The sequence below is a fragment of the Eptatretus burgeri genome, chromosome 14 (genome assembly GCF_056783735.1).
Source record: "Eptatretus burgeri isolate ZD-2024b chromosome 14, Ebu_testis_v1, whole genome shotgun sequence".
In the NCBI taxonomy this organism is placed as follows: Eukaryota; Metazoa; Chordata; class Myxini; order Myxiniformes; family Myxinidae; genus Eptatretus; species Eptatretus burgeri.
Genome location: NC_140974.1, coordinates 12,533,564 through 12,561,063, shown reverse-complemented (window position 1 = coordinate 12,561,063; position 27,500 = coordinate 12,533,564). Strand labels below are relative to the sequence as shown.

Here is a 27,500-nt window from a genome sequence, read left to right as displayed (position 1 = left end):
CTCCAGGATGAGGCGGGCAGACGGGCCTGGGGCCGAGACCGTGTCGGGCCTACCCGTCTGATGATGAGACGCAAAGCGGCGGTGGCGCCTCAACTCCGCGGGCCTCGCGGACAGTGTCTGGTAGGGGGTGGGAAAGGGGCCCCCTTGTCGCACTATCTCAGCGCGGGGGGAAACAGGAGGGGGTTGTTGATGCTCGGGGGATGGCGGATATCACCCTGTCTCGGGTCCCGCGACGAGCGTCTCCTCCTCGACCTCGGTCGCGTTGCTGGCCTCTCCCTCTGCAGCTCCCGGCACCGACGCGAGCACCCCCTCGTCCGCCTTCGCCGCCGCCACCTCTCCACAGCTCCGTCTAATCGCCCTCTCCGTCTCCTCTCTTGGCTCGTCCCAACTCTTCACTCTTGACTTCTCCCCTCCCAACTCTGACTCTTCTTCCCAGCTCCACCGACAACTCGTTCCAACGCACCACTCTCAACTTGTTTTTTACTGACGAACGCAGCCGTTTATATAAGCCCCGTGGCCTCGCTCCTTCACCTTTGACCCTCTGCCTCCGACCCTTCACCTCTCTAACTGGCTCCCCATTGGACCGAGGAAAAGTGGGCGTGAATGCTTTTTGATCCATGAATTTGCATATAGCGTCCTCACTCCAACGCCCTGGAGGCGGGGCCAAATCGCCCCAGCTCGCCGATAGGACGGAACAGAAGTGGGCGTGAGTCGTTTTTGATCCGTTTTTCTCGGAAAGTCTGTGATGTTTCTGAACACGCTGCTCGGTGCGCGCCCTACACGAGTCCAGTATAGGTGCCCACAAGTGGCGCGAGAATGGTGGGGATGCGATGGTGGCGAGTTGTGACGGTAAAGGTCGTGGCGGTTGTGGTGAAGCGGCGTTGTGGTTGGTGGTTGTTGTTGTGAAGCGGCGTTGTGGTTGGCGGTTGTTGTTGTGAAGCGGCATTGTGGTTGGTGGTTGTTGTTGTGATGGCTGTTGAGACGTGGTTGGTGGTGGTAGTAATGGCGGCTGGTCCAAAATAAAGATAGTAAAAGAAAAACGGCTATCCTGAAGAGTCGCAGCCCGACTGAATGACATTTATTCCCTCGAAACAACGGGTTTGGGCCTAACTACACATATACTTACAGAGATATCTCACCTAAGGGACCTGAATGGTGGTTTGTGAATTTCGTCAACCACAACAATATTTACCCTTATTAAATTCTGTTATTTGTTGTTTACTAATCGTGGCCCCACAAAACTCATTCTCGATACCAAGTGGATAATATTCTTCCTTACGAGACTGATTTAATTGTTCCAGGTCTTCGAGGTTAATTTTAAATGACCAATTATACCCTAAATCATTCATATCATACCCCCATTGTTCTATTCTCATACAAACGATACGCCCTTCTTTATAAAAATTTATTTTAATTCGAACTGTGAATTCTGTATGACCTGGAGATAATATCAACACTTCTGTATCTTTGGAATACATGGCCGTTTTATTTGAGGATATATATTGTGATAAATCGCTTAATCTCACCAAGTCATTCGCGTCAGTCGGGCTTGGATAATTTTTTAATTTATAAGCATTTTTCATGTTAATATTTTTGGTTATATTATATTTATGTCGTTCAGCCTGTGCCTTTGTGTAATAATTTGATAAATCAATATCCAGTTCTTGAGATACACCAAAGATAGAACCATCTTTACCAACACAAGTCATTTATATTAGATTAAAAATAATATCATAATTTTTTTTATTTTTGTTGAGTTGAAATAACACATATAGAAATAATTGACCACAACACTTGGAATTTAATTCTTGGACTTGAAATGTTTGATAAACACCATTCTGTAAGAATTTTATGACTTCAACAGGTGGTGGAAGACCAAAACTATCAAAATAATATTTGTCTTGACTTTTAAAAATACAAACCCAATGAGAACCGTTCCCATTATTATCTTCTAAGTTCATAATAATATTCTTTGTATGTTTCGGCACATTTGTTAATTCATCTCTCATACAAATAACCACATTATGAATTTTTAATTTCTTACAATATTTGACAAGTTGTAAATTTGATGTTGTATTCTTTCCAAATTCTTTCAACCACTCATCAATGCTCATTTATTTATTAGAAAGATATAATCCATTACCTCTTTTCGTTAATTTTACACCTGCTTGTGCTATAGAAGAAAGCATATCTCCAACTAACAATCTCGCTTTATCAGGCAGACCTTCAAGTTTTTCAGCAAAATCTACAATTACACCACTTCCACTAATTTGTTTCTCCAACTCTTTGTTATGTCTTTCCAATTCTTTTTGAGCCTGGAGTTGAGCCTTCCTTTCGTTGGCAGTTTTCACCGCTGTTGAAATACCACCCGTCAATGCTCCAACCGCACTTAAACCAGCAAATAAAGGAATTAGAAATGGGAGAAATCCTCCACTCGTCTCTCTTATTGAATATTTTTTCAACATTGGTTTTGTCATTTTAATTTTAAGTGAGCCAGTGTCATTCAAGATTTTAACCTGTTCTCTTGTGAGCAAAACATCAATTCTTACTGCTCCTTTTCTCTGAATTGTATTAACGTTAATCGTACAAGGCTTTTGATATTGAACACAAGATGATAGTTCATGAAGATTGATTTGATTAACATATACCCCAGTTGGTACTTTGCCACTCATTTATTTAACAAAAAAATTATGTGAGACTAATCATCACACCATTATCTGTATTAATCTGCAATTCTGTTTCTTCCAAAAGCAAACAATATGTATCAACTTCTTCACTCTCTCCTCTTTCAATGTATGGGGAAGTATCCACTCGATTAGACTTTATAGTTTCCTTTTGAGCGCTCAGGTCAAACGCATAGATTGTATACAAACTTTTAAATGCTGTCATATCCAAAATAGGTTCTTTATTTCCATTACTTTCACACACCTTTTGGTAAGACTAGTATGCTTCAGCAAAATCATTTTTTTCCCAATTAATTTCCAATCTATCTCGTGGATAAAATGTTCCATCTAGAGAAACGCGAAGTTGTTTCACCTTAGCATTATCACTCAATGCATTATTCTTATCAGTCGCAGTATCACCATCTGGCTTTTTAAAAATGATCCACAGATATCGTGGCTTTCCTTCCAGAACACCCAAATTCCACGTGTAAGTAGTTTGGTTGAGTTTAACGTGTTGACATCTTCTTTTGAGGTATGATACACTGAGTGGTTTCTTTGAGTTAAGTCTTCGATTCAACATCTCTTCTGTTTTAAGATTAGGAGTATATTCACTGATATACCAACTCATCTCCTCAATTACAAATTTATTCTGATCACCAAAAGCATTACCAACACCAAAAAGCAATCGATTTTCATTATCATTCCTTTGTAGTTGAAATCTAATTTTAAGACCATACAGCACTTTATCATGATCACAAAATCCAAATATACCTTTAAGAGGAACTGCCACAGTAAAACTATTTTCTGCTTTTGTATCATCATTATACGCTCCTTTCCTTTGAGTATATCCAGGGTCTGTGTTTGTTCCCGTTGACATATCAGGAATAAAACCTTCGACAGACCCCTTTCCCATTCTATCACTGAATGTATAGAGTGTAAATTTCATCATTTCAGATACAGCAGAGACATAATCAACCGCTTCAACTTCTTGTGTTCCAATATACAAACGCACACTATCAAACATTTTCCAGAAGAAATAATTTACAAGTGTAGCGTTTGTGTTATTCCCAGCTTTAGTGAATTTAAATTTACACAACAAGAAACTTTCGGAGAGATTCAAATAGGTTTGTTGATTATTTATTTCAAAACTTTTTGTACCATTCGTATTCCAGTCTGTTCCAGTTATTGCATTTACCTTGAAGTAATCTTCTTTTTTAGTGGAGTTTGAGATAATAATAGTATCATCCAAATCATAGATACTATCAATTGCTTCCATACTTGTATTTATTTAGGAAAAAAGATGTTAAAACTTTTGAAACCCTGATCCAAGTATTCGAATTATTTTCTGTCGTTCTTGGGGGGACAACTGAGTTTTGCCTTTCTTAATTTCTTTTATTGCTTGTAATTTATGAGATTCCTTCTGGGCATCTTTTATGCTCTTTACAACACCTGCTACATTTCCCACAGCAGAAGCAGTTGAACCAATTAGATCTTTATGTTTAAGAATAGTTGAACCAATACCCAAGAGAGTATCAATTATCCCATCTCCTCTAAATTGATGTCCAACACCCCTTTGTCTCTTAGGTTTATAGTATCCTCTACCAAGATACACACCTTCACCCTTGTAGTATGGGGAAAGGAACATCCCATCCCCTGTAATTATTTTATATTTTCCCAACTCGTGTTTCCTCACAATAACCATCGTATTTATTTATTGGAAAAATTCACGTAGGTGAATTCTGATGGATATAACTTCTCCATTAAAAGAAATCATACGATTATCTTGGTCGGTTATCCTAAAATTTACTCTGTGTATGGTTTTTCCTGACACAGGGAGATAAACCAAATTTTTGGGTTCCATATTGAATTTATAACCAATTGGGGTTGAGTATGCGCTGAATGAAAATATTGTATTTGTTTTTTTTTTCCATCATTATGAGCACCATCAATCAAATCACAGTGAATTAACACCGAATTTATTCCTGAGGATATTTGAATGACATTATCACTGTAAAACGTCCCATTAGTTTCAATCTTTTTTAAGGAGAAACCCAATAACTCTCTAAATGAATTATCAATTGTGAAATCAACGTGGAGAGTTACCACGTGAATTCACTGTGATTTTATGTCCATTATGTCCATTGTAGTTATTTTTAACTTTAATCGTTGATTTTGAAGTATGTTTTTGAATGTCTATAACAATATTTTTTGGTTCATCACCCTGTTCTTTCATAAGACGAGCAATTTTGGAAGATATTTGAGAAATCTCATATGCTCCGGGTGAGACTGTTATCGTTTTGTATCCACTTCCGGGATTATAACTAAACTTGTCATTTTTATCAGTTATATTAAATAAGGTATTATAAGTTTCCATGGACAATAAAGATGCCTCATATTCTTTTGTTGGGTCAAGTTGTAGTGGGTATGGGAATGAAGATGTGTGGTCGCTTGTTGTGAAATTAAAACTCAGGATTGTGCTTCTCATCTTATTTAATATGAGATAAAATGTCTTTATATTGAGATTTATTAATTATTTTCATGCTCATCAACTGGTCTAAAATGGCTGATGCTTCATTAAAACAATTGTTATTTCCAGCCTTCTTACTACCTAACAACAATAACAGTCTATTAACTAATTGCGATGGGTCATTTGGAAGAAAACTAACACCTGAACCAAGGATACTTAAAGCCTGAATAATGTGTTTCTCCTTCTCATTCTTCCTACTTTTACCAGAAAGAATAACCCTATAATTTAGAGTGTTCAGCAGATCAATATATACTCTATCATCATTATTTTCCATATCCAATGGTTTATCAATATACTTTGATTCATCCCTCACAGTTGAACCTTGTCTTCCATCTTTTGTGAGAAGAAACATTAATCTCGGAGTTAGTTTAACAGGGGGTTGAGCAGAACCCAAGAACCTTAATTCATCATTAAATATCAATACCTTTTCTTGAACAAGATGAAATATTGCTGGTTGTTCTGTTGGAATGAGTCCTGCTTTGGTTTTTGAATCCGCTGAATATTCATTGTTTTGAAGAGCATTCACAATATAATCAGGGGGTTGATTAATCTCTTCCAGTTGTTGAAATAAACCTTCATCATCATATTCTAATTCTCCTAAATGCTCTAATTCTTCCTCCGTCATTTGATCAAAATCTTTTAACATTTGAAGTTTTTTAGGAGTATATTCTACTGTAGGAACTGTGGAAACATCTTTTATTTTTTCTTGGGAAGTTTTTAAAAGTGGTTTAAAAAATTTCTCTTGTTTTCTTTCAAATGCTTCTTCGCCCGTTAGTTTCTGTCTGCGTTTCTTCTTTATGTCTTCCTGCTGTTTTACAACTTTTGAAACCAACTCTTGATGTTCCTTAAATCTTCTTGCTCTTTCTTTTGCATACATTTATTTATTGTAAAATATAATTTAATGAATTGTAAAGATCAACAGGGAAATTTTCCTTTTCTTCATCATTCAAGTAGATGTGTTCAAATAAATCCTTTTCTTTAAATATTTCATCAAATTCTTTATTAACATTAATGCGAGTTGTAATTTCTTCTTCACTAATACTTGCATCTCTGCTTTTCATACATTTGCGTTGTTTCTTCATCAACATCAAAACCGAATGATAAAATCTTCACTCCGCTCAGATGTTTAATAATTTGTCTCGTTCCTTCTGGATTAGTTTCTAATATCCCAAGACCACCAGATTTTAGTTTCCTTAACTCACTCTTACAATGTGAATATTTTGTTGTACCAAGAGAAACCTCCTCAAATGTTTGACCTTCATTCCTCAATCGCATATGTTCCTCCACTGAAATATAGTGATAATCTTCACCTTTTACTTCTCCAGGTCTTATTGTTCTAGTTGTTGTTGATACAATGCGTATCACGGGGTGTTTTTTAAGTAAATTTACAATAAACAATAAAGTTTAAATAAACCGATTATATCTTCTTTTTGAAGACCAGCATTAAAACCTTGTGAGAGTAGTTGATACTCTGGTTGAAAACTCGACTTTGTGAAAATTATTAAATTATCATAATCTAAAAAGTTGGGAGTGAGGAGCATCTTTAAAAGTAAGCAGGTTTTTCCACATCCACTTGAACCAACTATGAGACATCTTAATGAATTTGGGAGATTTTTATGGTTGTTAAATTTTATCTTATTTTCATAAATGGGTAAAAAATCATTCATTTATATATTTGGAAAACAGGTTATTTAATTTATTATTAGCTTTTTTAGAAACTCTATATTTTATCCTAAGTTCAGGTTTAATTTCAAGATAATCCATTATTTTATTTATACAATATCTTGTGTTGATATTTCCTTGAAAATTACATCCATGAATAATATATAACAACAATCCTTTGAATATTTCTCTTATACGTTCAGTTTCTTCCCTTGTAAGGAAAGGTGTGTTATCACCCTCATACTTTACATTCATTTCTCTAATCAATCTTGTAAAGTAATTCATTTTTGGTGTAAATCTAAAAGAATTATTTTCCTTTTTATATTTTTTATTATCATTAATTAGAAGATAATCACAGAATATGCATTGTTTATAGGCTTTTGACTCTGTGTTTAATCCCAGTCTTTCACACGCAGGACAATTCTCAAATTTGTCATATGGAGAATCAGGAAAGTCTAGCATATTTATAAAGTAAAACTTTACTTAAACTGAAATTCATCTATACTTTCAGTTGTATATTGACTCATATTTAATAATATTACCATCGATATCGATATACTTTTTTTCATTATCAGATTCAACGACAACATTTTTTATATTAAAGGTAATTTTAAAATGATCGTTCACTACTATTGAACGAAATGTCATTTCACCTGATATATTAACATCCTTTATTTCATCAGGATTTACATCTTTAGGGTTGTTGAAAAAAATACAAATTTCTCCTTGCATATTACAGATGGTCTTATCTTTTCTTTCGAAAGCTTCATCCATAAGGTTTTTGTTTTTTGATACTTTTTCTTGTTTCATTGCTTTTTCTAGTTTTGAATATATTACCAGAAGGAGAGGAGAAACTTTTGTTAGAGATACTTTAATTGATGTTCTACCAGGTATACTAAAAGCCCTTCCACTGAAGGAAATTGAAGAACTCATATTATTTACCATAATTGTTTTTATCCAATAGTTGTTATATTTATCTTTGTTCAATTTTACATCTTTGACATATTTCTCAGTATCTTTAACAAATGAAGAGATTGATTGAAACTTGTCTTTTGTGTCTTGAAACATTGTATTTATTAAGTGAAAAAGTTGGAGGATAAAATGGTTTTAAGCACAGATTCACCTGTAAAATAAACGAAATTTTCATCAAGAAAATTTTAGTTTAAGCAAAGATTTATTATATAAATATGGTGAATACAACATACTGCGATGTTTGTAATCACAAATATAAACATTATAGAAAACACCTCCGAACTAACAAACACACATTTAATCTATTTCATAAAATATCTCCTCTTGAGTTGGAAAGAAAACATTGTGATATCTGTTCAAAGGATGTTTTGAAGAGAAGTTATAATAAACATCTTCAATCACAAAAACACAAGAAAAATGAGTTTAAAGTAAAGGGAGACTATTATATTGAAAACACTGATGGGGCATTTAAAGGGCATATAAAAATAAGGATTTTTCAATTTGGAGAACCCGGTCCATCATCAATAGCTGAATCAATTGAAATAGTGAAACCTGATGTTGAAAAATTTATTAAAAAGATATTAAAAGAAATGAAAACTTTAAAGTTTTATATGGGAGTGAAAATGAATATGAAAAGACAAGATGAAGAACATACTCCTTATATGAGAACAGATCTTCATTTTATAACATCATTTCAAGATTTTTTGAATAGTGGGGTTTATGAAGAACTATCAAGACAAGAGGAGGATGTTGATAATACAGTGGTAGGAAGTGGATTCAAATATTTAAAAAATCATCTTTTTAGATATACACATTCTAAAATCAAACCCTCTTAAAGCTTCTTCTTATATTGAATTACCAAAAGAAATAAAACTAAAGAAGGCAGTTGTTAATATTAAGAACAATGATAATAAATGTTTTCTCTGGTCTGTTCTTGCTCACTTTCATCCACCAAAATGTAATTCAGAAAGAGTAAAACAATATATGAAATATGAGAATACCTTGGACATTAAATATTTTAAATTCCCAATGCCACTAACAGATATTCCTAAATTTGAGAAAAAGAATAATCTTTCTATTAATGTATATGGATTAACGGATACAAACAAAGTTCAAATATTAAAAATTTCAAACAACTATAAAAATGAAGAAACACACATTGATCTTTTATATTTTAGTGTTGGAAAGAATTCACATTACACATACATCAATAATTTATCAAGATTAATCTCTTCTCAGGTATTCAGAACAGCAAACAAAATATATCCTTGTAAGCGATGTCTTAATTCATTTCATACAAAAGAACGATTAGAACAACATTCAAAATATTGTAGTAATCATAAATCAGCTGTAATTACAATGCCTAAACCTGGTGAAAAGATTTCTTTTGAAGATTATAATAAATCTATCATGCACCCATTTGTGATATACGCTGATTTTGAGTGTATCCTTAAAAAGATAAATACTGCTTCTCCTAATCCAAAAGAATCATATACAAATAAATATCAAAAACATATTCCTTGTGGTTTCTGTTATTATATCAAATCATCTGTTGGAGAAAAGTATAACAAACTTGAACATTATCGTGGAAAAAAAGCTTCACAAGAATTTGTAAAACGATTAGAAAAGGATTGTATAAGACTCACTAAATTAATGAAAGAAACAAATGAACCGATGAAATTAACTAAAGAAGAAAAATTAGAATTTAGAAAGAACAATATCTGTCATATTTGTGAGGGGGAAATTAAGGAGTCTAAAGTTAGGGATCATTGTCATCTTACTGGTAATATAGAGGTCCCGCTCATTCCTGTTGTAATCTTAATTATAAATTCCCTTCTTTTATTCCAGTCTTTCTTCACAACAGCGCCAACTATGATACACATCTATTTATAAATGAACTTTCAAAAACACCAGGGAATATTTCTGCCATAACAAACACAAGTCAAAAGTATATTTCATTTACAAAAATGATATTCACAAAACCTTTAACTCGTATTAGGTTTCTAGATTCTTACAAGTTTATGGGAACACCACTAGCCTACCTCGCATCAAATCTAAGCTCCACGGACTCTTTTCCAAATCTTAATTCATTCTTTCCAAAAGAGGAAATTCTCACTAAAGAGGAAATTCAGATTAAAGAGAGAATTCAAAGTAAAGAGGAAACTCTAATTAATGAGGAAATTAATGAAGAAATTCTAACTGAAGATGAAATTCTAATTATAAAGAAAATTCGAACAATGAATGAAATTCTAACTAAAGAGGAAATTCAGATTAAAGATGAAATTCTGATTAAAGAAGGAATTCTTACGAGAGAGGAAATTCAAACAAGGAATGAAATTCAAAGTAAAGAGAAAATTCTTACAAGTAAGGGAATTTATCCTTATGATTATATGGATTCATTTATGAGATTTAAAGAAACACAACTTCCTTCAAAAGAAAGTTTCTATAACAACCTTTATGAAGAAGAGATAAGTGATAAGGAATATAAACACGCACAAGAAATATGGAAAATATTTAAGATAAAGAACCTTGGAGAATATCATGATTTATATCTAAAAACAGATGTTTTATTGTTAGCTGATGTGTTTGAAGCTTTTAGATCACTCTGTCATAATAAAAATTGTTATGGATTAGATCCTGCCCACTATTTCACAGCTCCTGGTTTAGCTTGGAGTGCAATGTTGAAAATGACAAAACAAGATATAGATTTAATCAGTGATGTTGATATGCTTTTGATGATTGAGAAGTCAAAGAGAGGTGGAATATCACAAGTATGTTAAAAAAGATATGCTAAAGCAAATAATAAATATCTTCCAAATTATGATAGTGAAAAAGATAGTAATTATTTGATGTATTTTGATGCTAATAATTTGTATGGATGGGCAATGTCTCAATCTCTGCCTTATGGTAAATTAGAGTGGGTGGAAGAAAAGGATTATGAAAAGGCTTTGATGAATATTGTTATTTCTTCTCAAGAGGAATTGAATGACGAAGAAGAAGGTTATTATTTTGAAGTTGATTTGAAGTACCCGAGTGATCTTCATAATAAGCATAAAGACCTTCCTTTTGCATGTGAGAAAGAAACCCCAAAGAAAGAATGGTTCAGTGATTATCATAAAAGTTTTAATATTAAAGGCAAATCAACAGAAAAGTTATTAACAACATTCTATGATAAAGAGGGATATGTTTTGCATCAGAGAAGCTTAAAACAGTTTTTGAGAGAAGGATTGAGAGTAGCTAAAATTCATAGAGTTTTAAAATTTAAACAAAGTCCTTGGGTGAAAAAGTATATTCAATTCAATACAGATATGAGAGCAAATACAAAAGTAAAATTTGAAGGGGACTTTTATAAATTAATGAATAATGCTGTATTTGGAAAGACTATGGAAAATGTTAGAAACAGGCAAAACATTAGATTCGCAACATCTTGGAAAGAAGCTTCGAGATTGATAAATAAACCAAGTTTTGAGAGAGAAGAGGTTTTTTCAGATAACTTTTCTGCAATTCATATGAAAAAGGAAAGTATTGTAATGGATAAACCAATTTATATTGGAACAGCAGTTCTTGATTTATCAAAGATATTGATGTATGATTATTTGTATAATGACTTAAAGAAAGAGTATGGTGAAAATGTTTCATTGTTGTATATGGACACTGATAGTTTTATCCTAGATATAAAAACTGATGATGTTTATGAAGATATGAAGAAAAATATTGGAGTATATGATACAAGTAATTTCAGCGAGAAGAGTGAGTTATTTTCCAAAAAGAATGAAAAGGTTATTGGTAAGTTTAAGGATGAGTTGGGTGGAAAAGTAATGAGTGAGTTTATTGGATTGAGAGCAAAGGCATATGCTTATAAGTATGGTGATCGGATTGATCAGAGGTTAAAGGGAATAAAGAAATATGTAATAAAGAAATCAATAACTTTTAGAAATTATTATAATTGTTTGATGAATAAGAAAGAAGAATATAGGAAAATGAATGCAATAAGAAGTTATAAACATAACATATAGTGAAGAAGTAAATAAAAAGGCATGAGGAGCCTTTGATGATAAGAGATTTATTTTAGATAATGGAATAGATTGTGTTCCATATGGATATTGTATGATAGAGCGTATAAAATAGATTGTGTTTTAACGATGGGAAGATGGGTTAGGGTTTTTTTAAGGGCGACCGCCGCGTTTTTTCGCAATATATAAATGGTTAAACCAAGTATTAATCAAACTAAAGAGTGGAGAAAATCTCAGTCTTGGTATATAAATGGAAAACATAATGAATGTGAAAAATATCAAATAAGTCTTATTGAAAAAATAACTAAAACAAAGGTAAATAAAACAAATAAGCGAATCAATTTAAAAACTAGTAAGTTAGAGGATGTAAAGAAAAAAATGAATATCCTTGAATGGACTGAAAACTTTGATGGTTATCAATTGAACAATGAAAAAACAATTTACTATAATCTCAAAATGATATGTGGCTCAGGAGGTGGTCAAACAAGAGCATTAAGAGAAGTTTATCATTTCGTAATGGCACAAAAGGGGTATCTTAAAAAATATAAAGATTCAAATGTTTTGTTTGTCAATATTTTAGATGGGGATTATTGTGCAAAGAAAATTAAACTATTGAAGGAATTTGAGAATGAACAAATCTTTATAGGTTCAATGAGTGAGCTGTTCAACCCCCAGGTGTTCAATTCAATGAGGTTCAACCTCCAGGTTAAAAGGGGAGACAAATAAATATACCTTGGGATAAAAAGGGGGTTTATTTTTAGGGAAAAAAAATAGGAATCGCTGAAAATCCCCCATTCATTTACATGGGGAAAAGTGAGCCAGAACCAGTATATTCACTCTACTGGTGTGGGGGTTGGAAATCACAAAAACATGTAGAAATGCAAAAAAAAAAATTTTTTTCTCTAATTTTTTTTGGGGGGTGGGGGTTGGAAATCACTTAAAACATGCAGAAATGCAAAAAAAAAATTCTCTAACTTTTTTTGGGGGGGTGGGGGTTAGAAATCACTTAAAACGTGAAGAAATGCAAAAAAAAATTTTTCTCAAACAATTTTTTTGGGGGGGTTGGAAATCACTTGAAACATGCAGAAATGGAAAAAAAATATTTTCTCTAACAATTCTTTTGGGGGGGTTGGAAATCACTTAAAACATGTACAAATGCAAAAAAATTATTTTTTTCTCAATTTTTTTTCTCTAACTCTTTTTGGGGGGTGGGGGTTGGAAATCACTTAAAACATGTAGAAATGCAAAAAAAGAAATTCTCTTACAATTTTTTTTTGGCGGGTGGGGGTTGGAAATCACTTAAAACGTGTAGAAATGCAAAAAAAAAAATTTCTCTAACAATTTTTTGGGGGGGTTGGAAATCACTTGAAGCATGTAGAAATGGAAAAAAAATTCTCGAACAATTCTTTTGGGGGGGGTTGGAAATCACTAAAAACATGTAGAAATGCAAAAAAACATTTTTTTCTCTCAATTTTTTTGGGGGGTGGGGGTTGGAAATCACTGAAAACATGTAGAAATGCAAAAAAAAAAAAAAAAATTTTCTCTAACAATTTTTTGGGGGGAGGTGGGGGTTGGAAATCACCTAAAACATGTAGAAATGCAAAAAAAAAATTTCTCAAACAATTTTTTTGGGGGGGTATGGAAATCACTTAAAACATGGAAATGCAAAAAAAATATTTTTTCTCAATTTTTTTTCTCTTACTTTTTTTGGGGGGGTGGGGGTTGGAAATCAATTAAAACATGTAGAAATGCAAAAAAAAAAGTTATTTCTCAAACAATTTTTTTGGGGTGTGGGGGTTGGAAATCACGAAAAACATGTAGAAATGCAAAAAAAAAAATTCTCGAATTTTTTTTGGGGGGTGGGGGTTGGAAATCACTAAAAACATGTAGAAATGCAAAAAAAAAAAATTTTATCAGACACTTTTTGGGGGGGGGGTTGGAAATCACTTAAAACATGTATAAATGCAAAAAAAAAATTCTCGAATTTTTTTGGGGGGTGGGGGTTGGAAATCACGAAAAACATGTACAAATGCAAAAAAAAAAAAAAAATTCTCAATTTTTTTTGGGGGGTGGGAGTTGTAAATCACGTAAAACATGTAGAAATGCAAAAAAAAAAATTCTCTAACTTTTTTTGGGGGGTGGGGTTGTAAATCACTTAAAACATGCAGAAATGCAAAAAAAACATTTCTCTAACAATTCTTTTGGGGGTGGGGTTGGAAATCACTTAAAACATGTAGAAATGCAAAAAATATTTTTTTCTCAAACAATTTTTATTGGGGGTGGGGGTTGGAAATCACTAAAAACATGTTGAAATGCAAAAAAAAATTTTCTCTAACTTTTTTTTGGGGGGGAGGGGGTTGGAAATCACTTAAAACATGTAGAAATGCAAAAAAAAAAAAATTCTCTTCCAATTTTTTTTTGGGGGTGGGGGTTGGAAATCACTTAAAACGTGAAGAAATGCAAAAAAAAAAATTTTCTCTAACAATTTTTTTGGGGGGGGTTGGAAATCACTTGAAACATGCAGAAATGGAAAAAAATATTTTCTCTAACAATTCTTTTGGGGGGGTTGGAAATCACTTAAAACATGAAATGCAAAAAAAAAAATTTTTCTCTAACAATTTTATTTGGGGGGGGGGGTTGAAATCACTTAAAACATGTAGAAATGCAAAAAAAAAATTTTTTTCTCTCAATTTTTTTGGGGGGGTAGGGGTTGGAAATCACTGAAAACATGTAGAAATGCCAAAAAAAAATTTCTCGAACAATTTTGGGGGGGGGTTGGAAATCACCTAAAACATGTACAAATGCAAAAAAAAAATTTCTCGAACAATTTTGGGGGGCGGGGGGTTGGAAATCACTTAAAACATGAAGAAATGCAAAAAAAAAATATTTTTTTCACAAACAATTTTTTTTCTCTAACTTTTTTTGGGGGGTGGGGGTTGGAAATCACTTAAAACATGTATAAATGCAAAAAAAAAATTTTCTCAATTTTTTTTTTGGGGGGGGGGGGTTGGAAATCACTTAAAACGTAGAAATGCAAATAAAATTATTTTTTTCTCAATTTTTTCCTCTAACTTTTTTTTGGCGGGTGGGGGTTGGAAATCACTTAAAACGTGAAGAAATGCAAAAAAAAAAAATTTTCTCTAACAATTTTTTTGGGGGGGTTGGAAATCACTTGAAACATGTAGAAATGGAAAAAAATTTTCTCGAACAATTCTTTTGGGGGGTTGGAAATCACTAAAAACATGTAGAAATGCAAAAAAACATTTTTTTCTCTCAATTTTTTTGGGGGGGTGGGGGTTGGAAATCACTGAAACGTAGAAATGCAAAAAAAAAATTTTTTTTCTCTAATTTTTTTGGGGGGGTGGGGGTTGGAAATCACTTAAAACATGCATAAATGCAAAAAAAAATTTTTTTTCTCAAACAATTTTTTGGGGATGTGGGGGTTGGAAATCACTAAAAACATGTAGAAATGCAAAAAAAAAAAATTTTATCAGACACTTTTTGGGGGGGGGGGGTTGGAAATCACTTAAAACATGTATAAATGAAAAAAAAAATTCTCGAATTTTTTGGGGGGGTGGGGGTTGGAAATCACGAAAAACATGTACAAATGCAAAAAAAAAAAAAAATTCTCAATTTTTTTTGGGGGGTGGGAGTTGTAAATCACGTAAAACATGTAGAAATGCAAAAAAAAAAATTCTCTAACTTTTTTTTGGGGGGTGGGGGTTGTAAATCACTTAAAACATGCAGAAATGCAAAAAAAAACATTTCTCTAACAATTCTTTTGGGGGGTGGGGGTTGGAAATCACTTAAAACATGTAGAAATGCAAAAAAAATATTTTTTTCTCAAACAATTTTTTTTGGGGGTGGGGGTTGGAAATCACTAAAAACATGTTGAAATGCAAAAAAAAATTTTCTCTAACTTTTTTTTGGGGGGGTGGGGGTTGGAAATCACTTAAAACATGTAGAAATGCAAAAAAAAAAAAATTCTCTACCAATTTTTTTTTGGGGGTGGGGTTGGAAATCACTTAAAACGTGAAGAAATGCAAAAAAAATTTTCTCTAACAATTTTTTTGGGGGGGGGGTTGGAAATCACTTGAAACATGCAGAAATGGAAAAAATATTTTCTCTAACAATTCTTTTGGGGGGTTGGAAATCACTTAAAACATGAAATGCAAAAAAAAAAATTTTTCTCTAACAATTTTTTTTTGGGGGGGGGGGGGGGGTGTAATCACTTAAAACATGTAGAAATGCAAAAAAAAAATTTCTCGAACAATTTTGGGGGGGGGTTGGAAATCACCTAAAACATGTAAAAATGCAAAAAAAAAAATTTTTCGAACAATTTTTGGGGGGCGGGGGGTGGAAAGTAATTAAAACATGTAGAAATGCAAAAAAAAAAATTTCTCACAATTTTTTTTTTGGGGGGGGGGTTGGAAATCACTTAAAACGTAGAAATGCAAATAAAATTATTTTTTTCTCAATTTTTTCTCTAACTTTTTTTTGGCGGGTGGGGGTTGGAAATCACTTAAAACGTGAAGAAATGCAAAAAAAAAAAAAATTTCTCTAACAATTTTTTGGGGGGGTTGGAAATCACTTGAAACATGTAGAAATGGAAAAAAATTTTCTCGAACAATTCTTTTGGGGGGGTTGGAAATCACTAAAAACATGTAGAAATGCAAAAAAACATTTTTTTCTCAATTTTTTTTGGGGGGGGTGGGGGTTGGAAATCACTGAAACATGTAGAAATGCAAAAAAAAAAAATTTTTCTCTAATTTTTTTTGGGGGGTGGGGGTTGGAAATCACTTAAAACATGCAGAAATGCAAAAAAAAAAATTTTTTTTCTCAAACAATTTTTTGGGGATGTGGGGGTTGGAAATCACTAAAAACATGTAGAAATGCAAAAAAAACATTTTTTTTCTCTTTCAATTTTTTTGGGGGGGTTGTAAATCACTTAAAACATGTGGAATGCAAAAAATATTTTTTTCTCAATTTTTTTCGGGGGGCCGGGGTTGGAAATCACTTAAAACATGAAGAAATGCAAAAAAAAAAATTTTTTCTCTCACTTTTTTTGGGGGGGGTTGGAAATCACTTAAAACATGTAGAAATGCAAAAAAAAAATTCTCAATTTTTTTTGGGGGGGTGCGAGTTGGAAATCACTTAAAACATGTAGAAATGCAAAAAAAAAAAATTCTCTTGCAATTTTTTTTTGGGGGGTGGGGGTTGGAAATCACTTAAAACATGTAGAAATGCAAAAAAAAAAAAATTTTCTCTAAATTTTTTGGAGGGGGGCCAAGTCCAAAATCTCATGGTATGATCCTTGGACCATACCTAACCCCCCACCAAGTTTCGTCGAAATCCGTCGAGGAGTTTTTCCGTAATACAAAAAATTTAACATTTTCACGCTGACGCTCACGCCGTGGGTATCGCTATAGCTCTCTGTTCTTCGAACAGGCGAGCCAAAAATTACAGACCTCTACGTGCTTGGTAAGTGGGAAAACCTGCAAAATCGGCAGTGTATCAAATACTTGTCCTCCCCACTGTATGTATGTTCACCAAGAAGGTGATTTTATGCACCTGCACCAACTCACCAAGTCATTTGTCACACATGTAAAGATGAGAGTGATGGCAACCAAAATGTGACTCCCCAGCATGTAGAACACCAACAATCGCGTATTAAACGAGGCACAACATGACATGAATGAACACATGAACATCTACTATTTTTTAACTCATGAGATTTCTGAATATGACTCGATAATATCGGAGACTTGGTTAACGTGCCGTAGGACCTTGCGATTAATTCAGGGTACCAGCGAAGGAAAATTTATGTGACAAACGACAGATTGTGCTTGTGTAAAAAAGAGAGGTGAGAAAGGAAATTTAAAAATATATATTTACTTATTATAAGCTATTTAGTGCTTGACTCATTAAATATTCAAATTAATGGTCTAACAAGTCAAGCGGTTCAGGGGGGTGAAGGGCTGTTCATGGGCAATGGCCCCCACTGACTTGCTCTCTCCCACTCACTCTGAGAATGTACTCCCTTTGTACACCAGCTGCGTCTTGTAACGATAACATGCACACAAGTAAAAGTAAGCGTTTTAGTCATTCAAGAAATAAAACAAATCATTTTTACTCAAGGTATAAATGAATATGTTTTTAAACACAAATGTAACAAGATAAAGAGTAATCATAGATATACAACCAGAAAACCCATAGAAACCCAAGCACCCTTAAATAATACCTATTATACATGTGGACATAGGACATATCCATGGCTACCATTTGGATGGACAGGGTCCTGTTATGTAGGAGATGTGGTACCCCAAATATGTATTTCTGGCCAATCACCTTTCATGATTCAGAATAGTCAGAAAAGGTCTATTTCAGAAATTCAAAGATTTTTCATGATTGCTGTTCCCTTTTATGGTGCTGGCAAAGCTGCTCGGAAACTCATTAAAATGTCAGCCTCTTTAGAGAAGCTTGCCCTTGATGTTTTACTAGTAGCACAGAGAGGCACTTGTGCCATTGTGGGGTCTGAATGTTGCACATATATTCCTGACAACTCAGAGCAAATTGATGATCTAGCTGCTAAAATTAAGGCAGAGTGAGAAGTACCATGATTATAATAAAGGATGGGAATTTGGGTCATGGCTAAAAGGAATCTTTGGGAACTGGTGAACAACATTATTGCATTGGATTTTTATTGGGCTGTTACTACTTGTGACTATCATAGTACTCTTCAAGTGTGCTATAACTGTATTATCTTTTCTGATTGGCCACTGCTTTAAGAGAAAAGCCACCACAATGTTTATCCAAACACCATTTCCTTTTGAGGATCCTGATCCTGATTAGTCCGGCAGATAAGTGAAATATTTGGGGGAATTGTGCCTTTGATGATACAAACATGGACTTTGGCACACTGTTAGATCATGCCCTAAGGAAGATATTTAGCTATAGGGCCATCACAGAATTGTCCTGTGGTCAAAATTGCGGCCATTTTCCAAAATGCCCGCCACCGGTTGTTATTTTTACCAGTTTCTTAGGTTCTCGACCAGCTAGGATATTGATTCTGGTGGCTAATCGTACATTTTCAAGGATGAGGAATGCAGTGGTACTATTTATAACATGCTAGCAACTACCAAACTACATATATCTAGCATTCAGGGAATTAAATAATAGTAAAACCATCAAATATTAGCAGAGTTATGCACATTTTCTGGAATTTCAGAATCAACCCATGAGTTGTGTGCTGACCTCATAATTATGTTTATGTGTATTCATATATTTTGCTACATATTCACACAGAACATCATAATAACATCACAATGATAATCTATGTTGTTAGTACAGCTTTTGTGTACACCTAGTAACAACACCTAATCTGCATGTATATCTGTATGCTTTCAGTTGACCTGGACTGTGACTGTGGTGGCAGCCAACATATTTTCCTGGAGATTTCAACTTATGGTAGAGTGGTGGTGGTATAACTAGTACATACTGTGCTAAAGTAGCATAGTGCATTGGGACAATGGCCAAACGATACAAGGTGGTGGACCCTGATGAGCCAAGCTCATCAGGTAAACAGTGCTCGACCACAGACTGGAACAAATGTGTTCAGTGTCAGGAAGACACAGATGAGATGCTGACATGTCCATATAATTCAGCACGTGGCACAGATGGGGCAGGATACAGGACCATAGCTGAGCATCTTGTAGCATTTGACAAGATCAGTTGCCTGCCAAGAACACTAAAACTGTCACAACTGGATGAGGGTCAGGGCATCGAGGCAGCATTCTGGGTTCACAAAGCCAAATGGCATGACTCCTGCAGACTGCGGTATAACAAAACAAAACTCAGAGGGCTGAAAAGAGGAAAACACACCACGATGATGATCCAGAAACCCACAAGTTCACCCGTCAGAGCATTGAACGTGAAACTCATTCAACAGAGACATGCTTCTTCTGTGGCAAATCTACAGCAAGAGATGCTTTGCGTAATGCATCAACATTCGAACTTGACATTCGTGTGAGGCAGTGTGCCCTCAAACTACAGGACAAACACCTCCTATCCAAACTCAGTGTTGGAGATCTCATTGCCCAAGAGACTAAGTACCATGCTCAGTGTCTTGCCTCTCTGTACAATAAAGCGAGGGAGACAAAGGCACAAAAATCTAATGTGGACACTGTTAACCATGGACTTGCATTCGCTGGACTTGTCGCCTATATTGAGGAAGTGCGCATGGACAATATGGTTGCACCAGTGTTAAAGCTAACAGACTTGGTGAATCTGTGCAGTACCAGGCTGGAACAACTCGGGACACACGTGATGGGGCGTGTACACGCCACTAAAATCAAGAACAGAATACTGGGTTACTTCCCAGACATGGACGCTCACAAGCAAGGTCATGATGTGGTGCTAGTGTGCAATGAGGATGTTGGTGCTGCATTAGGGAAAGCATGTGAGCACGATGCTGACAATGATGCAGTTCATCTTGTCAGAGCTTTGATCATCTAGCCTTTGATGACGTCACTAGAGCCTTCTGTGCCTTGGTTGCCACCCCAGACACCATAGACAACTGGATGGAGTCTCTGGAGCGATTCGTGGTATTGCTCTATGACCGCACTAGCAGCCTGGAATCAGTCAATCAGGCACGCAATCAGCTGTTCACCCAGAAAGGTAGAGACATTGAAGGACTCCCTCCAACATAAGCAGCACTGATTCAGCACACAAAGATTGCTGCCTACCAAGCTGGTCACTGCTGGGGACAGATGATGGTTGCAGTCCTGGAACTCCCATCCCCAGGTGACTGGGGGTGGAAGAAAAAGGACACAGGTGGATGGGAAGTTCACTGGACCACACTGCCAAAAGCGACCCAGGCCTGTCGAGAACTCATACGCTGTGGATGCAAAAAGGGGTGTATAGGACAGTGCAAATGTGTCAAGGCAGCACTTCAGTGCACTGCCCTTTGCCACTGTGGTGGACTCTGTTCTCGAAATTAACATCACATTTCATTGAAAACCTGTAATATTATCATGGAAGGCCTTACCTGGTTAATAATGGAAGGACTGTCGTAGACTTGCCCTCACCACTAACATGTCAAACAACAATGGGACATGCACTGTTGATTTGCAAGATACAGCATAATCTCATGAACCGTTTGCTCATATAAATAAACTACCAAATATTATAAAGGAAACATTGTGAAGACTGCATTGTACTCTCATGAATATGTCACAGTTTCAAAACATGTACATGTATAACTCCACCAATATTAAATGTGTTTATAATTTTACTATTATTTATTTCCCTGAAAGCTAGATATATGTAGTTAGGTAGTTGTTAGAGTAGTTATAGCATGTTGTAAATAGTACCACTGCATTCCTCATCCTTGAAAATGTACGATTAGCCACCAGAATATATATCCGAGGTAGTCTAGAACCTGAGCTACTGGTAAAATAACAACCGGTGGTGGCCATTTTGGAAAATTTTTGTAGCACACTTCCTAAATGTGCAAGTCCATTTTGGAAAATGGCCGCCATTTTGGCCACAGGACAATTCTGCAATGGCCCTATAACTAAATATCTTCCTTAGGGCATGCACTAACAGTGTGCCAAAGCTCATGCTTGGATCATCAAAGGCACAATCCATTCCCATATCTGCCGGACTAGATGAGGAATTTAATGATCTGTGCAACATTGCAATTTAAAAGTCCATAAGCTATTGTGATTAGAATGTTATGTGACCACGAGCAAATGTTATTCTTGATGCAATAATCAGCTATGCTGCCCTTAACATCAGTTCGCTTCATGTTAGAGGTGAAAATTTCCTGCCCTTTCATGCTGTATCCACTTGTTTGGAATTGCTAACGGAATCTCTTCCTGCACCAGCACTTGGACATAGCACAGTGGAGTTTGCTGCCACGGTTCAGGAATGTGCATGGTTCAGGCAGGTGATGATGCTCTGGGGGTGGTGTGTGTTTGACACTTTCAACACTCCAACCATTATGGGGCCACCTCAGCCATATGCCTCTGGCTACACCGCATGTGGTGTGATGGACCCTGGCAAAGGCGTCTTGCACATGATGCCCCTCTCATCCATCTACTCTCATCCACATATGCTCTGTCCTTCGCCAAGTCTGACCAAGTATGGTTACTCATTTACCAGGGTGGAGCGTGGGATTGTGGTTGGGGGGAGGGGGGAGGCATTGGTGAGAGACTCTGTAATGTGGCGTTGGATTTCGGAAGGGGGATGTTTGTGACCGCCTTTTTTTCCTCGTTGGAGAAATGCTATGAGCTTCCTAAATGTGCAAGTCATTACCATCAGCAGTGAATGACTGAGAAGGAAAAAAAATGATCCTGGTCAGGGAGTATGACATTGCGGTGAGACAACACTATCCTCTCCGGAGGTACCGTATACATCCAGGTATCATGAACCGCATGCAGGCAGGAATCGGGGACCTGATACCCAGCACAATGCCACAGTATGCAAGCATCCTGTCTGGACCAGCGGCAACATCCTTACATCACTGTCCACCTTCCAGCAGATATTGATCGGCAAAGCAAGAGTGTGATGGCATCAATGTGAAACTTGGTTGGTGAACTTTGATATGAAGGTGGTTTGCGCTTGGAGGCTTATGTATCGGACACAGAGATGCTCATTCAAGGCCTACGTAGAATTTGGGTTAATCGTAAATTTAGTTCATTGTGATGTTTGTCCTTGGGACAAAAAAAAAAAAATTTTCTCTAACTTTTTTTTTTGGGGGGGGGGGGGGTGGGGGTTGGAAATCACTTAAAACATGTAGAAATGCAAAAAAACAAATTTTTTTCTCTAAATTTTGGGGGGGGGGTTTGGAAATCACAAAACATGTGGAGCCAAATTTCTGAAAAGCAGCTTAATTGTCTTTCAAGTTTGATGGTAAAAAAAACGTAGCACAATTAAGCTTTTTTATAATTCACCTGGGAAGTAAAGGTTGTTTTTTTAGCACATATAACAATGTACTGTATTGATGAAATCCTTTAATGGGAAATGTCTGATTCAAATACAACATGATTATTACGTTTATCTACTTTACGAGTATGTATCCGTTTTCAATATATGTATCCATTTGCCTTTTAAACAGCCTTCTATTTCTTAACTGTATTGGAAGGTTACCAGCCTGCGATTAAACATCAGAATCCCTTTCCCAAGCAGACTGGCCTTCCAAATAATCTTTATAAATATATAAAACAGTATAATATAATTTTCAATATTCTCTTTAGCTTATTAAAATATATATTCAATATTAAGGGATCCTCATATGTTAAATAATTATATGCTGGTGCCCGATAGTCTCGTTGCATCCTGTGAAGCTGGAATCTGGTGTCACTGGAATGTGTGCTTCGATAGTGGCCATATGTCTCCTTTTGAACCCTTACCATGCTTTTGGTCACAAAGTTGTTGTCCAGTTATTGTGTTTAAGTTGACCTTTGAATAACCACTGCCAGAAGGCCCTGACTGCCCACCTACCCCATTCCTTCAAAAGCTGCTGAAGTATCTTATCTCTTGAGTCTCATCAGATGTCTCGCCCAATCTCACCCCTCCCCATTTTGTTGAGTATAACTAAGATTCAGATCCACGTAACATTAGAAAAGAGGATGAAGTGTGTTGCTTGCTATTGTGTTGTTTAAATGCCTCTTTTCTCCATGATCATGTTATAATATTAATAAATGTTTCAAACTCTGATGAGAGGAACTGAATTCTTCAACACCGTACCACTTCAGGCATGTCCGCTTCCCCCTAATCCCTCATTTTCACCTCGCCCGGGGGAAATAACCATTAGTCCCCCACAGGGCTATTTATTATACTTACTATGCCCATTACAGTGCATGCACGATATGCGCACCCATAAATTGTAGGCCTGCATGGTGACCGTGGGATGGAGTGGCCATTTACATATACATGTGGAATTATTACCCCTGCGCCAAAGGTAGACAGAGGTTATGTTTTCATCCCTGTCTGTCTGTTTATCTGTCTGTCTGTGAGCACGCTATCTCAAAAGGTTATGGACACATTCGGATGAAATTTGGTGTCCCGGTTGGGTGTGTGACAAGGACGAATTAATTTAATTTTGGTGAAGATCCAGATCCGGATCCAGATCCAGATACTTGAATTAAAAATTTTAAAGTGATTTTTCACCATTGAGAGATGGGGCCAAAAGCAATATATAGAACGATATTTCAAAAGGTTGTGGATGGATTATGACAAAAGTTGGTGGATGAGTTCAGTAAGTGATGAAGAACAAGTCGATTTGACTTTGGTTCAGGTCCGGATGCAGATCTGGCCTATCAGCGTCCAGTGGAATACAAAACGTAGTATGGGCTGTACCATGTGCAGTTATAGCAAGGGAATGTGGCTTTTATATGGGGGTGTGGGGAGGGAGGGTGGAGTATTCCAACATATCCATAATACTGGCATCAAGATATTAAAAAAGCTCACGTGATCCTCGACAGTCCACATCGTCTTCCTGAAAAGAGGGGCGGAACTTGGACCGCACATGCACGTTTGCCCAGTATTTACTCAAGCTCTGCCCCCATCTTGGTGAGGACAGTGGTGGAGCTTGCATCAAGCAAGAAAAGTCGATTTTATAGAAATTGTACTGTATTCAGGTGTCTCTAATTTAGGTAATGGCGGCCAAAACGTAATCTCCAAATTATGAACGATAACATTTCACCCTTTAGTCTGTAAAGAAACAGCATTTGAATGAACGAGGTGCATACATACCCAGGAAAGGCATGATCACATCTCCATCAAGAACAACTGGAAAAATGTTGTTGTGGTTGTGATTGAAATAGGGTACATATTGGGATGAAGCTCAAAAATGAGCAATTCCATCGTGGAAAATATGTGCCAACAGCAAACGTTTGACACGAGGTCAATCCCAAAGATCAAAATCTTTCCCTAGTTTTTGTCACCTCTATTCTTATGAATATTCCCTCCTCAACCTACATCAATGGATTATGGATTAAAAAAGGTGGAACGATGGGAGGGAAGGGGACATCGGAAAATATATTCAGAAATTTATATTTCAGACACATTTCTCATTCTGTATTTAAAATGTAGCTATCTCAGTCATTTGCCATTGACATAGACCCATGTGGTCTATCAGATTTCTAGATTTTGTACCTGAGTTGAAGATTCTTGATTCGGCTAAGCATCTCGAGGTGTCCAGCAGAATACTGCTCGATGACATCTTTTACATCATAGGGACTTAAGGCCTCTCGGAACTTCCGCCGAGCAACGAGGAACCGCATGGTCCTAGGATGTTGTTGGGGAAATAAGTGATCATAAATGGTGCAATTGGAAAACATTCTGGGATCCAACTTCTATTATTCTCTTTGTCTATACCCTCCCATTTCTAGAAATGCCAACTGTTTGTAAATGAAAACTGATATGAAAATATTAGTAACAGGGGAATTCTATCATATACCATGTTCTCAATTGAGAGACCCCTTTACTGAGCATCTGAATACGATCACACTTCGTCCTTGTAACACTGATCGGTTCATGAATTGCCATGAGTTAACGGATTCACTTCCTATAATGGGGCATGTTGACCCAAATGTCTCGAAAAGCTATGGCCATGCCTGCTTCATTATTGGTTAAGGACTGAGATGATCAAGTGGGCATTAAATGACTTTCAGGGAGATCAATATTGGGTGCACCATATACTGTACAGTGCATGGACCACATTTCAGTTTGTAATTACAAGCCTTTGAGCTATCTGGTTCTGACTTCCATCACTGTCAGCAAAACAGGGAGAATTGCTGATACACAGCAGTGTCAGCAGTGGATGCTTTATGATGGACCATACCATACTTAGACAGTGAGTTAAACCAACTGTCTTATCTGCAATGATGTGGATATTAAATATCTCACATCAACTGGAACAAAAAGCAATACTGCTTTGAGCTCGTGGTGTAGCTACGTACAGATTTCTTTTAAGGGGTGAATGTGAACATGATGTTTATATCACATGCTCAATGACCTCTTCTAGGCATCCATTTCCTTTTTCTTTCCTTATTAGAGAGCTTCTCGATATTGGAACCTCACCTCAACGCTCTGATGACCATCTTCATGGCAGGAGTGAGGTCTGCGACGGATATTTGGCAATGGCAATTCCGCAGTTCTGAATTATCATCAACTGCCAAATTGGTGTATCCTCCTGGCAGGCATAACACAACAGGAATTGAGAAAGAACAGAAAAGACAGCAAGACAAGTCTTTGAATCAAAAATATTGCAGAAGGAGCCATATATGCTACATGCACAAATATAGCAGAATTTTTGTAAACCTCATCCCTCCCCCCCCCCGCCACCCCCTTTACAACCCGCAACAAGTAAACCCTCCCCTCACTTTAATCCCATTCCATAAACATCCCTCCCTTCACCCCGACTCCTCACACACTCCCTTCTCTGCGATAATTCTGCATTTTCTTCATTTAAATTTTTCGACCCACCCTTCTCCTATCACCCTCTCATCCCGACCCTCAACCTGCCACCAGCACACATGTAATCAATAGATGGCCCTCAAAGGGAACTGTGGAAAGAGAGAGAGAGAGTGTGAAAGGGAGAAAAACAATGAAACTAATCCCAAGACCTTCTGCGGAGAACTGTCTACTGCTGTTGCTGCGAAGACGTAGAGAAGGGCGGAAGAGAGAGCAATCATTAAAACTCCAGCTCTTGTAGACCCGAGTAGGACTGGTATCCAGTGCAGTGTCGGCACTCGGTGAACGGCTCACGGAGGTCGTTGAAAGTCGTTGTGAAGTCAAACGAACTCCTGGACTGGCTAGACGGACCCGTTCCCTGAAGCTGGGCTTTGGTCTATGGGTATAACATGGACCAGGGTTTTGTATGGAGAATTATGATTGATTTTGACTCTGCTTGTCTCTTTCTGTCTCAATCTACATCTTTTCAGTAAACTTTTAAATGCAGTTGTCATGACTTATCGTTGACAAAATGAACTGAAATATTTAAACCATTCTTGAGCAATTATGAAACATACAATCTTTCATCATTGTGACGAACAAAACTAATCGCTTTTAAAAGCCAGTTTTCTTTTCTTTGCACAACAGCCACATAGGGGCACCACATGATGTGAGGAAGAGGGAATGTTTCTGGTGTTAACCTGTGGATAGTGAGTTTTTGGAAGGACCAAAAAAAAACGTGATCATTTATCATACTAATACTAATACTACTGCCACTACCATTACTGTGTTGGCTTTACAGTTAAGGTGACTGTCTTAAGATATAAAGTCTTGAGTTCAAGCCCCTGCCATGCTGTGAGATAAAACCAGATGTTGGCAAAATGAGTACCAGCTTACTGTGAACAGGGGATACTGCATCAGTGTAACAGCCATTCTCCCAGCAGATGCAACCAGCAGCCACAGGCTGCATACAGAATTTTACTCCTACTTCAACAGCTCTAATTATTCGCAACTTAGTGTGGGGTATGCCGGAGAACATTTTTGTCCCAAGCCTTTTACAAATCAGCTGGCCAGGCCTGCATTTGACTGAAGGTGGCAGGAATTTGGAGTTTGTTCAGGGTGCTAGCAATAACTCGCCTCCTCTTTGTGAAAGACACCAAGGAATCTTTAACATGCTGGTACATCGGTCATCAAGCTCAACGT

General features: G+C 36.3%; 1 protein-coding gene across 2 annotated transcripts in view; it reads right to left on the bottom strand.

The window, feature by feature from the left end:
• Positions 1 to 27,500, bottom strand: part of LOC147012669 (potassium voltage-gated channel subfamily KQT member 5-like) — a 285,958-nt gene that overhangs the window by 39,087 nt on the left and 219,371 nt on the right. For both annotated transcript variants that reach the window (XM_085853730.1, XM_085853732.1), the window contains exons 9-11: positions 26,471 to 26,694; positions 25,926 to 26,037; positions 24,999 to 25,130 (exon numbers count right to left, since the gene is read on the bottom strand). In XM_085853730.1, coding sequence (XP_085709856.1) covers positions 24,999 to 25,130; positions 25,926 to 26,037; positions 26,471 to 26,694 — 468 coding nt within the window. The remainder of the gene's footprint in view (positions 1 to 24,998; positions 25,131 to 25,925; positions 26,038 to 26,470; positions 26,695 to 27,500) is intronic.